General features: G+C 44.1%; 1 protein-coding gene across 6 annotated transcripts in view; it reads right to left on the bottom strand.

Moving 5' to 3' along the window:
- The window catches only part of LOC126299288 (sulfate transporter-like), a 417,662-nt gene that overhangs the window by 166,337 nt on the left and 233,071 nt on the right, over positions 1-18,254 (bottom strand). The window contains exon 1 of one of the 6 annotated variants that reach the window (XM_049991077.1): positions 15,552-16,004. The exons of the other annotated variants lie outside the window; for them this stretch is intronic. Coding sequence (XP_049847034.1) covers positions 15,552-15,616 — 65 coding nt within the window. The 5' untranslated portion in view covers positions 15,617-16,004. Of the gene's footprint in view, positions 1-15,551; positions 16,005-18,254 lie in introns of those variants that run through there. 6 annotated transcript variants of the gene reach the window in all.

Here is an 18,254-nt window from a genome sequence, read left to right as displayed (position 1 = left end):
TTCTGAAAGCGGAAAATGTAAAAATCTATGAAATTAACCATCTCCATTGGTTCGGCCTGTAGTCAATTTTTGTACGGCCTCCCATACTCGTCTGACGTTGGCAAACGTCACTTCATTTGCTTCGTTCAAAAATAGATGTCACAGAGGCGTGTGGTATTTCAACCACGTTTACACGCTTCATTAACACACGGCAGTCACGTGACCTTCACAAGAAATTAGCTTCTCAGCGCTGTCCGACTAAGATGGCCCAGCACAGGGTCTCCCATGCAAAGATAATAACACGTGAGGCCGCAATGTGCCGGCAGTAATCCAATCTCGTTGTACACGAAGCATTTTCTGGCATTGGTAGTTGGAGATCACGAAACGCCTCAGAAGCCAGTACATACGTTACTCGCATGACAGCGAAGCATGTATTTTGAACTACATATCGGTATATAGTGGACATAGTAAAACTATAGAACTGAGCAACGAGTATTAACTTTTTCTGGAGGTCATTGATGGAGGAATTGTTCGCTTGGTTTGAGCCAAATCATTACAATCAGTCCTAGAGAAATAGGCATTGAGTCAAGTTAAACAAGCACACTGAAGATCCCTTGAGCCAGTGGTAGAGCGCTAGGCTTCATAGATATAGTGACAAATTTGGAACAGAAAAGAAATCACAAAATTGAAGATTTCACACCACACATTCTCTGCCGTGCTAGAGCAAGTTTTCAGATGTTGAAGAGGGAGAAAACATGTTCGAATCATGTTTCGCCTCTTTATCATCATAGATTTTTATTTATCTTAATGCCACAGACTGGTGTTCGCGTAGTTGTCTGTAAACCCACGAAAGCTGATATTTCCGTATAGTTTGCAAGCGTTTTCTTCACTATGAAACTGTATGGAGGCGCGCGCGACACACACACACACACACACACACACACACACACACACACACACACACACACACACACACACACTATCACTGTTTACGATACATTCAAGAAGAACAATAGGATTAAGAAAAATGAAGAAAATCCATTGACAATGGTGAAACTCCAAAAAAACACGGGTGAGTGGCGTTCGTTCATGCAGAATGCTTTTGAAAACATTTGCCTGAAAGAAAACGTCGACACCAAGTTAAGTTTGAACCTCAAGACGAAGAGCTAAATAATGTGTAAGCAACATATAAAATGTAGTACGAACTGACAATGAAGTCACAGGATTAGTTTTTATATTGACGATAGGACTCACAGCAAGAGAACTCATTGCGCAGTTCTAATGGGTTTTCGCGAACTACACTACTGGCCTTTAAAATTGCTACACCACGAAGATGACGTACTACAGACGCGAAATTTAACCGACAGGAAGAAGATGCTGTGATATGCAAACGATTAGCTTTTCAGAGCATTCACCCAAAGTTGGCGCTGGTGGCAACACCTACAAATTGCTGACATGAGGAAAGTTTCCAACCGATTTCTCATACAGAAACAGCAACTGACCGGCGTTGCCTGATGAAACGTTGTTGTGATGCCTCGTGTAAGGAGGAGAAATGTGTACCATCACGTTTCCGACTTTGATAAAGGTCGGATTGTAGCCTATCGCGATTGCGGTTTATCGTATCGCGACATTGCTCCTCGCGTTGGTCGAGATCCAATGACTGTTAGCAGAATATGGAATCCGTGGATTCTGGAGGGTAATACGGAATGCCGTGCTGGATCCCAACGGCCTCGTATCACAAGCAGTCGAGATGAAAGGCATCTTATCCGCATGGCTGTAACGGATCGTGCACCCACGCCTCGATCCCTGAGTCAACAGATGGGGGCGTTTGCAAGACAATAACCATCTGTACGAACAGTTCGACGACGTTTGCAGCAGGAGAATGGACTATCAACTCGGACACCATGGCTGCGGTTACCCTTAACGCTGTATCACAGATAGGAGCGCCTGCGATGGTGTACTGACGCCTGCGATGATGTACTGAACGACGAATCTGTGTGCACGAATTCCAAAACGTCATTTTTTCGTATGAATCCAGGTTATATTTACAGCATCATGATGGTCGGATCCGTGTTTGGCGACATCACGGTAAACGCACATTGGAAGCATGTTTATGTCATCGCCATACTGGCGTATCACCCGGCGTGATAGTATGGGGTGCCATTGGTTACACGTCTCCGTCACCTCTTGTTCGCATTGACGACACTTTGAACAGTGAACGTTGCATTTCATATGTGTTACGACCCGTGGCTCTACCCTTCATTCGATCCCTGCGAAATCCTACATTTCAGCAGGATAATGCACGACAGCATGTAATAGGTACAGTACAGGCCTTTCTGGATACAGTAAATGTTCGACTGCTGCCCTGGGCAGCACATTCTCCAGATCTCTCACCAATTGAAAACGTGTGGTCAATGGTGGCCGAGCAACTGGCTCGTCACAATAAGCCAGTCACTACTCATGATGAACTGTGGCATCGTGTTTTAAGCTGCTTGGGCAGCTGTACCTGTACACGCCATCCAAGCTCTGTTTGACTCAATGCCCAAGCGTATCAAGGCCGTTATTACGGCCAGAGGTGGTTGTTCTGGGTAGTGATTTCTCAGGATCTATGCACTCAAACTGCGTGAAAATGTAATCACATGTCAGTTCTAGTATAATATATTTGTCCAATGAATACCTGTCTATCATCTGCATTTTTTCTTGGTGTAGCAATTTTAATGGCCAGTAGTGTACATAGCGTTTTCAAAAGTATATTACCGGTGTGTCTAAAAAGGAAAATTTACAAACAATGTCGGTTATCAGTTCTGAGTTACGGCAGTGAGACAGAACTTTCAATGCAGAAACTAAACGTTGATCAGCAAGTTATTGAGAGCTACAAGTTGGAAATCACTGGAGGGACACGAAAAGCAACAAATGTATCAGAGGAACAGATTGCAATGGAAGACGGAATTATGACTGAAATGTAAACGAAATCGTTGTCGGAGACACACGTACCCAGACAAGTGGGCGACAGATGGACGAAGGAAGTTGTCTGCTGGGTTGCAGGAGACAAGAAAAATGAGCTAATGAAAGGTGGGCAGAAGACATTCGGAAACATACCGGATCAATATGGATGCGTACAACTAAAATCGTCAGTATATGGAAAACTATAGAGGAGGCATTGACTGTCAAATGAAAGATGACGACGACGACGACGACGTAAACACAATCTGAATAAATGTAATTACTTGTATTTCTCACGGTCTGTAGATGCTCTATATGGTATTTATGATGCGAGTTTCGAAGCATTAATTTCAACAGAAGATTGATTCGCAGTAATAGTCAGGCATGGGCCCAAATAACGCTCAAATTTTGAAACTATAATGTAGTCACTAAATACAGAATTTTTAAACGAAAATAAATTCTCTCGCTTTGAACTACCACAAAACCCGCCTGCTCTTCGCAGTAGCGTTTACCACATACAAAAAATAATTTCACCCAATGGGTGAACTGGAGGTCTATATGGGCAGGTTTTGTCAATAGTATTCTTCAGGAGCCGCCCCCCTGGAACTAAAGCAGGCAAAGCTGTGTAATTTCAAGGGGGAAAGTAATCTTTCTCGGCAGTAAGTATTGCTATGGACGCATTTTTGAATCAATTAAAATCTGAATTGTCATATTTACAAATAAATTACGGACATCATATGATAGGCCGATGTTATTAATGATGTGAGAGGTATTATAAAGAAGAAAATACAGCTTCCTGTGTTAACTAGCGATGTCATTTACATTCGAATCTTTTCCGTCTTTTGAGGGAATAGTCATAATCGTATGGAAGCTGTGTCTTGTAAAACTGTACTCCGTTAGAGGCCAGCGATTTAATGAGAACGGGGGAAATGCAATGACCGCAATAGCTCTCTCGGTACAATAGGCCTCAAAATTATTTTTTTTTTAAAATCATACTACTGTGAACGAAGGACGAAAGACAGCGACGGATAACCACGAAATTTAAAGTGTAAAACACAGTATTATATTATGTAGGATTTTAGGGAGGTCAGAACAGATAGTGGTGAGTGCAATTACGGAAGAAATTATTTTACATATAGGGTACAATTTAGTGTTGGTATTTCTAGCTAAGAAGCGAATATATTGCAGGGAAAATGAAAGTTGCCACAGTACACCATCCCCCAGAATTAGTATACTCCATGCAGTCCACATTTTGCTTTTAATTACATGTAACAAAACATATATTCCAAATAATAGGCAAAGGAAACAGATAAATTTTAAGTTCACACAGAAAAAAATTCTACACACTGGTACAAATTTTTATCCCACAGTTAACTTTTCTAAAATACTGTACATCAAAGCTTTACAAATTACAACTAAAAAGTAAGAGAACAAGGTTTTCTGAAATAGCCTGCTGCTTCTCTAGTTTCTGGTGCAGCGCAACATACCATTTTTATGTTAAGGGTACCACTAGCAATCTCGGGTGACGAATACCGACAAGCACTGTCTGCTTTAGACGTACAAAGAGCCAGACTGGTTACCATGGCAAAGGATCACGGCACGATTTGAGGCCTACCTACCAAGCTTGGTTAGACGTCAGGAGATTCTTCTACTGGCAGCCACAATGCAGGGGTCAGCAGTGTTATCGTCAGAGTTAGAAACGAACCACCTCCACTTACGTTTCACTGCGCCATTGCTGTAGCAGACAACGTTATCAATGTTTCTTTTCTTGGACTTTTTGTGTGGTGCTATTGACTCGCTTAAGCAAAGAGTGGACTGTTTAACGGACTACGACGACATGCTCACAAGCAATGCCGCCAAACTTTTTATGTGAAAATACTTGGAGCTTTCTAAATAAAAAACGTTATTAACATTCTACATATTTATTTTTCACGTCTACAGATTAGCAGCCCATTGCCGGCAGAGGGCTCCGAATTGTAGCGTGTAAGATGGCCATGTGTAACCTAATTATGCCGGTGCGCGAGAAACCGCGTGCTGTAGGCAAGTTTCGAATTCGAAGAGTTCGTCCACATAAGGAGCACCCTCTCTTTCAGCACGACAATGCCAGACCACACACGAGCGTTGGGACATCAGCAACAATCCTACGTCTTGGGTTCACTCTCATCAATCATTCTCCATAGAGACCTGACTTGGCCCCATCCGATTTTTATCTGTATGCAGAATTTAAAGAACGCATTCGACGACTTCACTTTAACAGCGATGAAGTAGAACAAACAGAGTTGAAGCTATGGCCCGTCAGTGAAGTCAAACATTCTACAGTGTCAGTATCAACAAACTGGTTTCTGAATGGGAGGAATGTGTTCGTCGCCAGGGTGATTATGTTGAGAAATAAATATGTAGACATGAAGAATAAAGATGCAGAATGCTCAAATGGCTCTAGTAACTATGGAACTTAACATCTGAGATCATCAGTCCCCTAGATTTAGAACTACTTAAACCTAACTAACCTAAGGACATCAGACACATCCATGCCCGAGGCAGGATTCGAACCTGCGACCGTAGTAGCAGGGCGGTTCCGGACTGAAGCGCCTAGAACCGCTCGGCCACAGCGGCCGGCTGCAGAATGTTAATAACGTTTCTTTTGATCATACAGTGGAGTCTTTCACGGCCGGTATTAACTTTACTTAAAACTTGCGGGCTGACAGACGTTAGTCGTTATGTAAAACTTAACTCGCGGAGGTGAATCAGCGAACTGCAGCCAGAACGCGCGGGAGCGTCGAATTTATAGGCAGTATTAAGGGTACCACAGTCCATCACGTGACGCCGGCTACGAGACTATCTTCGGTAGTGTCAGCATTCTAGATTGGCAGTAATTGATCGTCATTCTGTCGGTGCAAAGTCGACATCCACATTTGATCTAATTTGACACCTCTTTTCTGTTACAATTACCAACAGTGTTTATAAATCTCGATAGCCTCCCTGTACATGTGCACATGATGAGGCAATGTTTTCTACACTCCTGGAAATGGAAAAAAGAACACATTGACACCGGTGTGTCAGACCCACCATACTTGCTCCGGATACTGCGAGAGGGCTGTACAAGCAATGATCACACGCACGGCACAGCGAACACACCAGGAACCGCGGTGTTGGCTGTCGAATGGCGCTAGCTGCGCAGCATTTGTGCACCGCCGCCGTCAGTGTCAGCCAGTTTGCCGTGGCATACGGAGCTCCATCGCTGTCTTTAATACTGGTAGCATGCCGCGACAGCGTGGACGTGAACCGTATGTGCAGTTGACGGACTTTGAGCGAGGGCGTATAGTGGGCATGCGGGAGGCCGGGTGGACGTACCGCCGAATTGCTCAACACGTGGGGCGTGAGGTCTCCACAGTACATCGATGTTGTCGCCAGTGGTCGGCGGAAAGTGCACGTGCCCGTCGACCTGGGACCGGACCGCAGCGACGCACGGATGCACGCCAAGACCGTAGGATTCTACCCAGTGCCGTAGGGGACCGCACCGCCACTTCCCAGCAAATTAGGGACTCTGTTGCTCCTGGGGTATCGGCGAGGACCATTCGCAACCGTCTCCACGAGCTGGGCTACGGTCTCGCACACCGTTAGGCCGTCTTCCGCTCACGCCCCAACATCGTGCAGCCCGCCTCCAGTGGTGTCGCGACAGGCGTGAATGGAGGGACGAATGGAGACGTGTCGTCTTCAGCGATGAGAGTCGCTTCTGCCTTGGTGCCAATGATGGTCGTATGCGTGTTTGGCGCCGTGCAGGTGAGCGCCACAATCAGGACTGCATACGACCGAGGCACACAGGGCCAACACCCGGCGTCATGGTGTGGGGTGCGATCTCCTACACTGGCCGTACACCTCTGGTGATCGTCGAGGGGACACTGAATAGTGCACGGTACATCCAAACCGTCATCGAACCCATCGTTCTACCATTCCTAGACCGGCAAGGGAACTTGCTGTTCCAACAGGACAATGCACGTCCGCATGTATCCCGTGCCACCCAACGTGCTCTAGAAGGTGTAAGTCAACTACCCTGGCCAGCAAGATCTCCGGATCTGTCCCCCATTGAGCATGTTTGGGATTGGATGAAGCGTCGTCTCACGCGGTCTGCACGTCCAGCACGAACGCTGGTCCAACTGAGGCGCCAGGTGGAAATGGCATGGCAAGCCGTTCCACAGGACTACATCCAGCATCTCTACGATCGTCTCCATGGGAGAATAGCAGCCTGCATTGCTGCGAAAGGTGGATATACAGTGTACTAGTGCCGACATTGTGCATGCTCTGTTGCCTGTGTCTATGTGCCTGTGGTTCTGTCAGTGTGATCATGTGATGTATCTGACCCCAGGAATGTGTCAATAAAGTTTCCCCTTCCTGGGACAATGAATTCACGGTGTTCTTATTTCAATTTCCAGGAGTGTATATGACGTTAGTGGCTCTGCGCACTATGGGACTTAACTTCTCAGGTCATCAGTCCCCTAGAACAGGGTTGCCCAACGTGTGGTCCGCGGACCCCTAAGGGGTCCGCCGGCTGTTCTAGGGGTTCCGCGGCCACCTTTCATCAAATCGTATAAAATTATGACTAAAATTATTGAATAAAAATGTGAAAATCAAATTCATCACTATTTTTTTCGTATGAAAAACATGTGTACTTTTACTTCAGGTCGTATCCACAAGCAGCCTTTGCTGTTCCTAAGTGAGAACGCGTAGACAGTTTAGTGCCTGAGTATGTGGCTTCTCTGATCGACTTTTTCGCAACAATACGGGGATCTTTTGTGAGTCGGCTCACGGCGCTAGATGCGCTGAAATCTTTTACGCATGCGCGGAGCGAGCTTTGACGACCAATCACAGTGCTCGCTGGCACGTATGCGGCCCCAGGCATCATTAAATGTTAAACTTGCTTTTTCAGTGCACTACCTATTTCATAAGTCGATTTTTGACCAGTTTATTACTTTTAACATTGATCGGTGGCTGAAGTCAGGATCATTGAAGAAGGGTGCAGTTTCTCCATCGTCTTCACAACAAGGGAAGTTTCCAGTTAAAATGAATGAGGAGGGAGGACGACCAAAGGAAGACTTTACATACATTTGAACATTTTTCTTCGGATTTCAAGAAAATACCGCACACACACACACACACACACACACACACACACACACACACACACACACACACACACACACGACTGTTACGAAATGTGCATGCTCCAACGTGACATTGAATGCTAGTGGAGGAAGGCAGCTCCATCGTGTGAAATTTCAATTACCAAGTAATTTTAATCAGGCTATAGTGTGTTGAACAAAGGGAGCAAATCCACCAGTAAGTGTCTGGATACAGTGGGAATTCAAATTGGATTGTTAATTTCAAGTTATTTTCATTCATCTCTAAACCAAAGGCTATTGATACTTCGGGGGGGGGGGGGGGGGGAGGGGGAGGGGGGGAGTCATTGGGAACATGGCACTTGCATTAAGAAGCTTTCAGTTCCCATGGGTTTCGCTCTGAAATTTAAAGTTACTGTGCTCTTGACTGACTAGGGGTCCGCCATAGATTTTCGACTGAAGAAGGGGTCCGCCAGCTGAAAAGGTTGGGAAGCCCTGCCCTAGAACTTAGAACTACTTAAACCTAACTAACCTAAGGACATCACACACATCCATGCCCGAGGCAGGATTCGAAACTGCGACCGGAGCGGTTGCGCGGTTCCAAACTGAAGTGCCTAGAATCGCTCGACCACACCGGCCGGCCGAAGATATTGTACCTCCAAGCAGTGTCGTACAGTTTTTTTTAAGACCAAACAAACACATCATCCAAATGGTTTTTCGTTATGAGGCCAGCTAGTGGATACCGATAGCTGGTGTGTATTTTGACATGAAGGGGAGGGGAGGGGAAGGGAAGAGAGAGAGAGAGAGAGAGAGAGAGAGAGAGAGAGAGAGAGAAGGGTGGGGGGGGGGGGGAGACATTGCAGTCAGCAAGCTTTCAAGTACGGACAACTATGTGGTACTTGGTATGTTGCAAGAGAATACATAAGAGATGCATCTCCCATCAAGCAGAAAGCTGGTCGAAGCGAAGTATTCTTTCGGAAGCAAAACCGTTCGTCTCGCCAATAACGGAGCCGAAGGAAGCTTAGTTCTAGGCACTAAAAGTTGGGCATTTTATTGTGTGTAACTAGGCATAAATTATAATTTGGTTTTTGCTTTTGAAACGGAAGCTGCACATAAGGCTGAGAGATGCAGGTGAACGATCGACTGCGTTGATCAAAGAGGAACAAGAGAGCAAAATTTGTCCTAATTTAGAGTAATACAGAGAGGAACATTACCCTCCACAGAATTCCAATAAATTCTATTCTGACTTTATAGGCTGTTGAGAATAGGTAGTTCCCAAAATGTATCTCACCCACTCGGCGCACTTAGCTGTATGAAATACTGCGCACATTGTAACAAAAGTTACATGTTTCAATAAAAGGAAGCGACAAGTCTGTCAGACTAACTATAATCGCTATTCGGGACGTCATTAACATGGCGGCCATGACGCTCGATATGCTCGCGGCAACCTGGAAGTCGACAGCTACACATTTAGTGTGTGTGTGTGTGTGTGTGTGTGTGTGTGTGTGTGTGTGTGTGTGTGTGTGTGTGTCGAGAGATTTGACTCAGCTGTCCGAAAGGAAGTAGAAAAAGACTTACATGTTCCATTGAAGAAAAAAAAAAGGGAAAGTGCAGGAAATTTTGGAAATTTGTGGTTTCCTATGGGGCCGAACTGCTGAGGTCATTGGTCCATAGGCTTATACACTACTTAATCTAACAAACTAACTTACGCTAAAGACAACACAGTCACCCATGCCCGAGGAAGGATTCGAACTTCCGACGGGGGGAGCCGCGCGAACCGTGGCAAGGCGTCTGAGACCGGAGGCTACCTCGCGAAAGTGCACGTTAAACGCTCTGTCAGCAACGAGATCATTAGCGACAGAGCACACGTTCGTAGTGGACAAGGCTTGGAGACGAAAATCTGAGTGTAACTTTTCAAATAAAGCATCCTTGAGTTCGCCTTAAGTGATAAGAAAACAAGACCTGCATGGCCGGTTCTACAGCGATGTAACTACAAGGCTACCACGCTAGGTGTCAAGTAACGAAGTTTCTGACAGTTACCTGAAATACTGAGAGGTGCATAAAAAAGATGACACTCCATAGTCCTCCAAGCTTTCCATACAAACCATTCACTATTTTGAGTCTGTAGATGAAGAAAAATCAACTGACGGGATATGAATGTTTCCATGAAGCATGCACGTAGAAGGAAGATGAGTTATCTATCGAATTGAGACAGTTGCTTTTTCAAATTTGTCTCAAACTGGCGTACGACGCTCCACATAGCACGCACTTGCACCGAATTAGAACAGAAAGAAACGAATACGTCCGCAGTCATAGCACTCGCAGAAGACACTATCCGGAAATGCAGTGTGTATGCGGATGTGGCTGGTGTTGGGCGACAATGGACATTGCACACCACATGTCAAGGAGATTCTGTAGCACGAGTCAGCCTGGCAGGTCGTACACAACATTGCCGGTAAAATGTCCATAAAGGTGTTGGAAGCAAATCGCTATTTATGGCAGCAGCGCCGTTGAAGCTGAGGGAGCCCGGGAGAGCATTCATCTTGCAGCCAATATCCACATTGGATATGGCGTCTTGCAGCGAATGCCCACATCGGATGTGGCCACGATCCCTGCAACTAGTAAGTCCAAGAGAAGTCCTGTAGTAATGTCGTGTGACTAGGGCCTCCCATCCGGTAGACCGTTCGCCGGGTGCAAGTCTTTCGAACTGACGCCACTTCGGCGACTTGCGCGTCGATGGGGATGAAACGATGATGATTAGGACAACACAACACCCAGTCCCTGAGCGGAGAAAATCTCCGACCCAGCCAAGAATCGAAACCGGGCCCTTGGGATTGACAGTCTGTCGCGCTGGCCACTCAGCTACCGGTGGCGGACCAGTACTGCAGTGAAACTGCTATCCACAAAGAAATGGACAGAGAATTTACATAATTTTTCACAAAGACGTCTTCAGTGCCTAAGGAGTCTGCAACAAATAACACAACTTATACGACGTGGATAGACACAGTCTGAAGTGCTTGTAAGTGTTTTGCAGGATAGGTTGCGCTCAGAAATAGTTATTAAGAAACAAAATTCGATAAGTCAGCCATTTCCGAGTTAATTAGCATTGAAATTAGCCGTTCAGGCCTTTGTACGCGCAAATTCCAGCGGCCCGCCATGCACAGTTAGTGTCAATTGTTCTCATAACGGACGAGACTATTCAGCCTTTGGCTTGGGTTCGATTCTTACTACTGTCCCATGTCCAGTTTTTGTATTGCGCTCTTGTTCGGTTTTAGGAAACCGAAAGAAGAACACGTTTGGTGACACCGTCTCTGGCGGGCCGCTTGAATTTGCGCACACAACGGCTTGATTGGCTAACTTCAGTGCTAAATAACTCGGAAACGGTGGAAGGTATCGAATTTTTTTTCTAACAATTATTTCTCAGCACAAGTCACCCTGCAACGCCCTTAAAAGGTTTTCAGACGGTTTCTGACCACCTTGTATATTTTCCGCCAGCCACCTCGTGTGCCGCGGAAGGTACTGTGTGTTTCAATTTCACTTCTTCGCTTCCCCGATCTAGTCGCGAATGGTGTGTGGGAAGAATGTTGGCTGTTAAGTCTCTGTGTGAGGTCTAATCTCTCTACTTTAGAGGTCTTTTAGTAAGACATGCATAGGAGGAAGCTATATATTGGTTTAGTCTTTTACGAACGTGTGCTCTCGGAATTTTAAGAGTAAAAGTGTGATTCACAACGTCTCTCTGGCAGCGTTTGACACTTAGTGGATGAACATGTCTGCGACGCTTTCTCACTTGATAAAGGAGCTTGTGAGGAAACGTTCAGCTCTTCTTTGGATCTTTTCTATAGTAGGGTAAGTGTACCAAAGAGTAGGCAGTCCCAAAGAGAGTGCAGCTTGTGTTCCTTACAGTTGAGTAAACTGATCAGTTCACCACTGACGTAGTTGTGTTCTGAGTGGTATCAGAAACACCTCGTATAAGGTGTGAGAAGAAGTCCTGTTTCCCAGGTGAAATATGTAAGAATCACTTTTCAGCTTTCTTGATGTAGTTCTTGTACTCTGTTACGTAAGTTATACACAAAATACACAAGCAACAGCCTTTAAGTATTGATTGCATTTTGAAAGGCTGGCGTGCCGTCTGTCATAATGCATCCACATGTTTTGCAAATGTGGCGTGTGCTGCCATCTGTTGACATCGTTTGGAATAATTGTTTCTGTACGAAAGAGCGCGCATGTAATGTCCCCGAAGAGTGCATGCGTTCTCTTTAGGTCGTAACTACAAATTTGTACATTAAGTATGAAAATCGGCCAGGAAGTTCATCTAAACTGAATAGCTACTAAATGAGGACAGATAAAGAATTGAAAATAGAGAAAGAAAACAAAGGCGAACGCTCCTCTTGGTATGAAGGAGTCTGCTTTAAGGAAAAGACTGAATACTGTGAGTAGAGAGCATAGATTTTGGCGTTGCCACAGGACTGGATCTAGTGAATTAAGTGTAGGAGGTGGTGGCATGAACAGTGATCTTCAATTGGGGTGTGATACTGCGTTCATTTGTGACATTTGCTAAACGCGCACACTTTGGGCACGTTTTTCGTGCTCTTAAGCGCACGTGAACGAAAGGGTGCGCATTTCCCTTTTTTTGTATTTGTGAAAAGTTCAGTAAATGTATTACCTCTCTGATGCTGTAGTTTTCTGAACATGTAGATTTTGTGTTAATAAATATAGACCTAAAATGATATTGTTTTCCTACTGATAATAACCCAGTTATTTAAGATTATTCCTTAACTGCACGCTCTTAGGTATGTTACCCCTATCTGGTAAAGGTCCCAGACTCACAAGCAATGTTCGTGTTTCGGTCGAAAGAGGATTTTGAAAGTTGCTTCCTTCGTCGATGGACTATACTTCTTGAGTAAGAAATGACACGAGAACAGGTCCTTCCTCCTATTAATGCGTAATATGTAACATTGGTTTCTGGTGAAGGTCATTCCTCTTTATACATAATTATGTTTTTTTTTAATTACATGTATGTTTCCCGTATCAAATATCGATCTCCTGCAAGTCTTCCTGCATTTCGCATCAATTTTTCTAGAGTTGTGACTTCTCTGTATAGAACAGCACCATCTCGAACAACCTGAGAGAGCTTCTGACGTTATACAAGAGGTCATTTATACATATTCTGAACAGTAGTGGTCCTACAAAACTCACTTGGGCAGAAGAACGAAGCTAGTTTTACGTCTGGAGATCTCATTGACATGCTCTGATCTGTTTGCTACGAATCCTCCAGTCCAGTCATAAAGCTGGTTTGATGTTACGTACGCTCGTAAATTTATCACTAGGCGACAGTGCGGAACTGTATCGATGGCGTTGCGTCAGTCAAATAACATGCCATCTGGTCAGCGGTATCAACTGCCTTCTGGATGTCGTGAACAAACAGAGCGAGATGATTTTGACACGATCGTTGTTTGCAATTTCCGTGTTGATAGCTACAGAGGAAAAATGCGCGAGCATAAAACGTGTTCCATAATTCCACAACAAACTGACGTCTGCGAAGTATGTCATAGTTATATATATCGTATCGACTACCCTTCTTCGAAACGAGAATGACGTAAGCATTTTTCAATATCTTGGAACATTTAGTTCGTCCAGTCACCTACGGTATACTGCTGCTAGAAGAAGACAAAGTTCTTTCGTATATTTTACGTAAAATGGCATAGGTGCCCCATCATGTCCGTTGAATGACTTTAGTTGATTTTCTTTGCTACGGTCACTGATAACAAAATCAGTCATTCTTGAATTCGCACGACAATTAAAAATTAAAACCGCAGTACGATATTCCCCTGTAAAACAATTCCGCAGATATAAATTTATTTTTTTGGCAGTTTTTCTATCACCCTCTCGTTGCATCAAGGTCTCTACTAGAAAATTCCATGTTTTACGGTTTCCATCGGTACGCATCCTTGCCGCTCCTGCATGATTTCTAATGCTCTCACGTATATATTCCTCTTTATACAATTATGTTTTTTTTCATTACATGTATGTTTCTCGCGAAATGAAGAAGATAGCTGGCAAGTGGCAGGAATGGAAGGCTGCAAAAACTCAACCTTAGGGTTAATGACCAGCGCAAGAACAGAGACGACTTTCAGATTTTCGTTGTGGCTGTGAGTTGCTTACTGTTATTGTTACAAAAAAATTATTTGCTTGATCATATTGCAGAACTGGACCACATGTACCGGCACGACAAGGAAAACATGAAAATTAAGTTTTTATTGCATGAAACTTAATTGAAACCTCTAAAGTCCACAAATAATGCTAAATAATTAGTGCAGCACAGGCATTTCCACAATCAACAAGATGAAGCTCAACATCACAACAGAAACAAAAACAACTTTCCCGTCTAATTTACTACACTGACAGCGCGCTAACCTTTAGTTCGAAGTTGTATACGTAAAATGTTCACATCTGTACCTGTTATCCTGCAAATAGTTCACTGATACCAGCTTACATTTTTCGTAAATATTACACTTACACAAAACACCGTAGAAACGTAGTGTACAATTTATTCACGGTTTACTTGCGTTCAGAGTCCTACATTATTTCAGGAAGAACTTGTTTCGCCGATACTGTTATTAAGATTACCGGCTTTACGATGGCCATTGCAGCTATTGTGCTATCGTCAAATAACACCTGTTACATAATACAGGTGCTTAAGAAATCACTTTCAGGGATACAATCCGTTCTCGAAAATCATTTGTAAAAGGCAAATCATTCTTTATAAATATTAACCGCACTTCCCTCAGTATAAAGGCGTCGATTGATTTTCATTCCTGTAAAAGGATTTCGTTCTAGTGTCAATCACATTTACATTTTCATATCATGTGTCTAAAAAGACAGGATTAACAGTGCAGTGCTAGCATGAACTCCGTAGAAATTATCTTACTAACTTATGTGTTTTATTACGTTGAGGCAATTCATGTTTATATACTTGGTTGACATGAAGTTACCGTTTTTAGTGAAGTTCTGCGTCCGTTTATATAAGTATCATGGTATAGTGTTTTCTTGCGCACCTGACATGAATATATAAATATGATAGGCCAGGAGGACCATTTCTTCTTAACATAGATGAATTTGCGTTGACTTAATTTGTAGGACAGAAATTTTTGTCCTTTTTAAAACGATTTTTGAGAAACTATCATTATTATTATTTATTAATATGTTTTTACAGTCGTAACTTACGAATAGCCGAAATCGCGACAGTAAATAAATATTCTTAAAACAGTCCAGGTGGTACACGGAACATCTCATTTCTAAATTTAGTGCACATTCTTCAGGAAGTTTATTTTCATGAATTCACTTCTTTGAGTATGGGTGATAGCGGATTTTGGACACACTTTTGGACTCGTACTACGTAAATTATACACTCGCTAAGTTAGTTAAATTTGTGTTCTATACGGGGATAAGAAACACCGCTATGTGTCACAGAGCGGCAGAAGAGTACAATGATAAAATAAACGCTGCAGTACTTACTAATCTCGGATGGAGCAGTAATTGCAGGGGCGCTCGCAATGAGAAATAATGGCTTGTTTCTCCATGTTGAGGGAGACGTTGTTACATCGGCAGCCGCGCTACGAATGAGTTCTCCAGGCGCCTTGCCACACAAAGTTCGCTGATTGTCATTCAAGTGAAACAGAGTTTCTCTTGGCAAGCGAGAGATTACCTTCACGCTAAAACGAACGAAACCTCTCGGGTCACCGAACTGATTTTACACTTTTGCGTAACACGGTGGTGGCGTGAAGTGAAAACACGCCCTTATAAATTAGCGCGGTTGTGCCCCCGTTATTCACGAGTGCGTGCTCTAACCTTAACCATAAATAAGTAATTGGCAACAGGCGCCCCCGTTGTGGTTTCGGACTTGTCGAGCGCTGCGCTCCAGAACTGGGGCTGTCTAATGTCCCTCCACAGCGACTGCAGTGTTAAATACAAACGAGCTCCGTTCTCGTCCGCTATCAGCGCCGTTTTGTTTGTGGCCAGTTATCAGCTGGACAACTGAGGGCCAGAGCCGCAGTCATTCGCCTTCTACTCAAGGAAACTCGTCAGGACATAGTATCCTTCAAAGCCAACAGTGTTGCGTAAGTTTACTCACCTGAGAGAGCAGATCCCCCCCCCCCCCCCCCCAAAAAAAAAATGTTAAAACTGCATCATCATCAAATATCAAAATTTTAAGGAGTATAGTAGCAAGAACACACGATTAAGCCTACATGTGACTTGGGATATACATGTTGCAAAACTTAGTACACACACAATTTTATATATATATATATATATATATATATATATATATATATATATATATATATATATGGTGTTACGAAAAGGTACGGCCAAACTTTCAGGAAACATCCCTCACACACAAGGAAAGAAAATGTTATATGTTATGTGGACATGTGTCCGGAAACGCTTACTTTCCATGTTAGAGCTCATTTTATTACTTCTCTTCAAATCACATTAATCATGGAATGGAAACACACAGCAACAGAACGTACCAGCATTACTTCAAACACTTTGTTACAGGAAATGTTTAAAATGTTCTCCGTTAGCGAGGATACATGTATCCACCCTCGGTCGCATGGAATCCCTGATGCGCTGATTCAGCCCTGGAGAATGGCGTATTGTATCACAGCCGTCCACAATACGAGCACGAAGAGTCTCTACATTTGGTACCGGGGTTTCGTAGACAAGAGCTTTCAAATGCCCCCATAAATGAAAGTCAAGAGGGTTGAGGTCAGGAGAGCGTGGAGGCCAGGGAATTGGTCCGCCTCTACCATTCCATCGGTCACCGAATCTTTTGTTGAGAAGCGTACGAACACTTCGACTGAAATGTGCAGGAGCTCCATCGTGCATGAACCACATGTTGTGTCGTACTTGTAAAGGCACATGTTCTAGCAGCACAGGTAGAGTATCCCGTATGAAATCATGATAACGTGCTCCATTGAGCGTAGGTGGAAGAACATGGGGCCCAATCAAGACATCACCAACAAAACCTGCCCAAGCGTTCACAGAAAATCTGTGTTGATGACGTGATTGCACAATTCAACATTACCTTCCTTCAATTGGGCCAACTGGCAGTGAATCGAGGAAGTACAGTACATGCTGATGAAACTAAAATGAGCTCTAACATGGAAATTAAGCGTTTCCGGACACATGTCCATATAAAATCTTTCCTTTGTTTGTGTGTGGGGAATGTTTCCTGAAAGTTTGGCGGTACCTGTTTGTAACACCCTGTATATATAAACTAGGGCAAGACGGCCCAATGATCCCTTCAGTGCAGATGCCAAACACGCTAGAACTGTTATGGAAATCATCGAATTGCTGCGAGTAATTAGGGTAGTGTGCAGGGGCACTAGGTCAGGGATGGTGTCCGGAAAGCAGAGACGGTCAAGCTGATTTTTCGCGAGAAACGGAAAATCCGAGTCCGAGGAGTCTCGGACCAGTACAAATTTTCAACTTTCCCCAAAGCAACTAATGTCTTATTTCCTTTGGATCATTAGTACACAGAGCTGCAACAATGGCTCTACCCCGGCTGGCCATCGAGTTCAACTGAGCTTTGATGAAAGATAGGTTTACGTCATTCCAAGCTGCTGGAACTCTATGCCACAGTTCATCAAACCCTAGTGGCTGGGAGAGGCAGCGTGCCAGTCCCTCGACAACTCTCAACGAGATATTTTCATTGGGTTACACATGGACGTAATACTAGCCAGGACAACATTCGAACAGCCTCTTCGTTGATGTAGGTCAGGGCACTAGGGCAACATGCAGTATTGCTTAATCTTGTTAGAAGATAACGTCACGGAGACGTCTACTGGCACAGACACCAGACTGAATACGGCAGAAACTTAACGTCTACTGTCCAAACTATTGACTATATGAACCAGAGATGATCTTATTGAGTACCAAATGACAATGGCTCTGAGCATTATGGGACTTAACATCTATGGTTCTCAGTCCCCTAGAACTTAGAACGAGGCAGAGAAAAATCCCTGACCCCGTCGGGAATCCAACCCGGGAACCCGGGCGTGGGAAGCGAGAACGCTACCCCACGACCACCCCAAATGATACCCCATGCCATCAAGCCAACTGCTAGGAATGTATGGCAGCGCGTATGGAGGCCCTGAGAAGAAAAAAAAATTGCTAGATAGCATTCGTCACTAAGTCCATCGTGATGCTACAGGC

The sequence above is a fragment of the Schistocerca gregaria genome, chromosome X, assembly GCF_023897955.1.
Source record: "Schistocerca gregaria isolate iqSchGreg1 chromosome X, iqSchGreg1.2, whole genome shotgun sequence".
In the NCBI taxonomy this organism is placed as follows: domain Eukaryota; kingdom Metazoa; phylum Arthropoda; class Insecta; order Orthoptera; family Acrididae; genus Schistocerca; species Schistocerca gregaria.
The sequence above is the reverse complement of the archived record's forward strand: the minus strand, read 5'-3'. Positions and strand labels throughout refer to the sequence as shown.